This window comes from Octopus bimaculoides, chromosome 18 (assembly GCF_001194135.2).
Source record: "Octopus bimaculoides isolate UCB-OBI-ISO-001 chromosome 18, ASM119413v2, whole genome shotgun sequence".
In the NCBI taxonomy this organism is placed as follows: domain Eukaryota; kingdom Metazoa; phylum Mollusca; class Cephalopoda; order Octopoda; family Octopodidae; genus Octopus; species Octopus bimaculoides.
In genome coordinates this window covers 6,818,201-6,821,668 of record NC_068998.1, presented here as the reverse complement: position 1 = coordinate 6,821,668, position 3,468 = coordinate 6,818,201, and the positions used below count along the sequence as shown (strand labels likewise).

At 35.6% G+C, this 3,468-nt stretch overlaps 1 protein-coding gene across 1 annotated transcript in view; it reads right to left on the bottom strand.

Moving 5' to 3' along the window:
• The window catches only part of LOC106870034 (sodium/hydrogen exchanger 9), a 124,381-nt gene that overhangs the window by 2,150 nt on the left and 118,763 nt on the right, over nucleotides 1–3,468 (bottom strand). The window contains exon 19 of the mRNA XM_052974351.1: nucleotides 1,041–1,063. Coding sequence (XP_052830311.1) covers nucleotides 1,041–1,063 — 23 coding nt within the window. The remainder of the gene's footprint in view (nucleotides 1–1,040; nucleotides 1,064–3,468) is intronic.

Here is a 3,468-nt window from a genome sequence, read left to right as displayed (position 1 = left end):
ATATATATATATATATATATATATATATATATACATACACACGACAGGCTTTTTTCAGTTTCCGTCTGCCAAATCCACTCACAAGGCTTTGGTCAGCCCAAGGTGGTAGTAGAAGATGCTTGCACAATGTTACATGCAGTGGGACTGAACCCGGAACCATGTGGTTGGGAAGGAAGCTACTTACCATACATATCTTGTGTAAAAGATAGGAGACCTAGGAGCTTAGGCTAAGCAAAGATCTAGAAAATTGGAAGTTTTCTCGCAAACATGAATGGTTAAATATTGAAAGTGTCCTGCAAAGATGAATGATTCTTAAATCGGAATGATTCTATCTCAAAGGCTTCCTGCAAATATGACTCATGTTGTCTTGAAGTTTCCCTGCAAACAAGAATGTCTCGAACTGGAAGTTTTCCTGTAAACATGAATGTTTTCTAACTGGATGATTCCTTAGCAAACACAAATGGTTCACATGAGATATAGCTTCTGAAAATATGAATGGCCCCACGTGGAATTTTCTAAGACCAAAGATAAATCTAGAGCAGGTACAGTATAACAATGGTACACTAAATGTATGTCACACTTGTGAAAATCCTGATATCTTTCTAGAAATAACACCTGAAAATATGAATGGCCTTGGGCAAAAGTTCGTAAGACTAATAATAAATCTAAGACTAATCATAAAGTGCAGATGGTGTTGTGCTGAAGAAATGTCACACTTGCAAAAATTGTGAAATGGTGAAATAGTGACAGCAGTAATAAATTTATTTATGTAATGTTAGAAGGGGACAAACTTGATAAGTCAGTTTTTTTGCATTAGTGGAAGCATCTGTTACTCTGTTGCATATATTGGAAGAAGCATCTAAGTGGAATCTATTTTCTGTGGAGTGTATAAGATGAAGAAGGGAAGGAAATAAAAGAAAATATATTTAATGTAAAAAAACAAAAAAAAAACAAATGAAAAACAAGAAAGGTAAGAATAAAAAACAAAACTAAAACGTGAATTCACTATAAAAATTATTTTTAGATGTTGGATGACTTACCAAAGTTTTGTATGGATTATTATCTGATAAAATATAGGAAACAGAAAAAAAAAAAAAAGAAAAACAAAATGAGTGTCTATATCAAAATTAGAATAAATACAAATTTACATAAGCATGTTTGTGTGTGCGTGTGTATACATATATATATATATATATATGGGGGGGGTTGCATAATGCACATACATTATATATATAGATATATGTAATATGCACATACATTTATATATGTGTGTGTGTACATATGCATTGTGTTACTGCAGTTTTGCAGTGTTTTAAAACTGTTTTTAGATGCTCTTTGAATAGTTGAAGATTTTTGTAACCCATACACATAGTATTTTAAACAGATTGTGTAAGTACATGTTTGAAAAATGAACTTCTTAATTACACGAAACTATTGAACTTTACACAATCTATTTGATCAAGCAGACCTATAATCATAATCAAAGGTGTTCTTTCTCATCATTTAAAAAATTTCTTTCAAACATCAATCTTTTCTTTTTTTTAAAACACTACAGAAATACTTAATGAAGATTTGACAGCTATTTTTAGCAGGCCAAATAGCCACATATAGGCTCTCTTGCTGGCTTGGTGATATGGTTATTGTGGTTTAGCTGCAGTTCAGCTTATACTGAGTTTCTTGTAATGAAAGGCATTGCAGCCATGACCAGTCCATCTTTTTTTTTCGTTCACACAATATATCAAGGACTCCTGTTTCTTTTCTTTCTTTATAAGATGATGTTGTTGTTGGCACTCCATTGCTTACGACGTCGAGGGTTCCAGTTGAGACGATCAACAGAACAGCCTGCTCGTGAAATTAACATGCAACTGGCTGAGTACTCCACAGACATGTGTACCCTTAACGTAGTCCTCGGGGAGATTCAGCGTGACACAGAGTGTAACAAGGCTGGCCCCTTTAAAATACAGGTACAACAGGAACAGGAAGAAAGAGTGAGAGAAAGTTGTGGTGAAAGAGTACAGCAGGGTTCGCCACCATTCCCTGCCGGAGCCTTGTGGAACTTTAGGTGTTTTCGCTCAATAAACACTCACAACGCCAAGTCTGGGAATCGAAACCGCGATCCTACGATCGCAAGTCTGCTGCCCTAACTACTGGGCCATTGCACCTCCACATAAGATGATAGAGCAGGATAAATGAGCAGCAGCTGCTATTTCTAGAAATTTAACAGAGCATGTAATGAATGTGTAATTGTCTTGTACCTAGTATTAGTTTGATGAGGCTGCAAATTTAGAGATTTGCAGACAAATTTTTATATGTGTTTGCACACGTAGTTTCTGCTGTTGAATCCAATAACCTTCTTCATCCCAAATGCTATTTTCTGCTACTCTGAGTTTAGAAAATGATGGCCATAAAAATATTCTGTTGTTTCAGTAAAAACCAAAAACAAAATTACTCTTTGAAGGATTGCACAGGTTTCTTGATTAATTACCAATGAAATATTAATTAAAGGTAGCTCAGATTTTTCTACTGAAAAATAGAATCTTGACAACAAGGGCCCTATTAACCCTTTCGCATTCATTACCTTGTAACTTTGAGATTTTGATGGTATGACTGTTGATTTTTTAGAATGACATTGTAGGGTAGGTGTGAGATGCCAGATCTGGTCAGTTTTGGACATAAAAACACTATAGAGTATTTGGGCCAGATATGGGCAGTTTGAATGCTCAAGGGTTAAGTACTCTTTTATACTTTAACATGGATTGGTTTCAGCTACTGGACTCTAGCTAAACTAGAACACATCATTTTCTGGGATACAATTATACCACCACCTCCCTCTCTCCCAGAAATTATTATATAATAAAATTATTATATTTATGCACTGGAACTCATTTTGTTAACATCAGAAGGATGAAAAGAACAAGCCAACCAGGGCAGAAATTGAACTTAGAACACAATAAAATACCACAAGTCTTTTTCTCTGACACTCCTGATTTTGTCAACCATCTGTCGATTTCATACTCAATGAATCACCATGAAACACACTGGTTTGACAGCAGTCCAGCTACTTCCTTAAGAAAAATATTATTTAAATTGTAACAGTTTAGAAACTTCTAGATAAGAAATAAATTATTTTTAACAGTTGAACTTGAAATAGACAAAGTTATAAATAGACAAAGAATAGAAGTTAGGTGGTAGTAGCTAATGGGGCCCACCTCCAATGACACACAAATAGTGAGCGGTGTTCTGCAAGGCACTGTTTTGGGACCACTACTGTTCATAATGGCCCTCTCAGATATGCCCTCAGCCATACAGAGAGCCACAATCACAAGTCATGCAGATGTGCATGATATATATATATATGCACTACACTCTCTGAGTGGTTGGCGTTAGGAAGGGCATCCAGCTGTAGAAACTCTGCCAAATCAGACTGGAGCCTGGTGTTGCCATCCGGTTTCACCAGTCCTCAGTCAA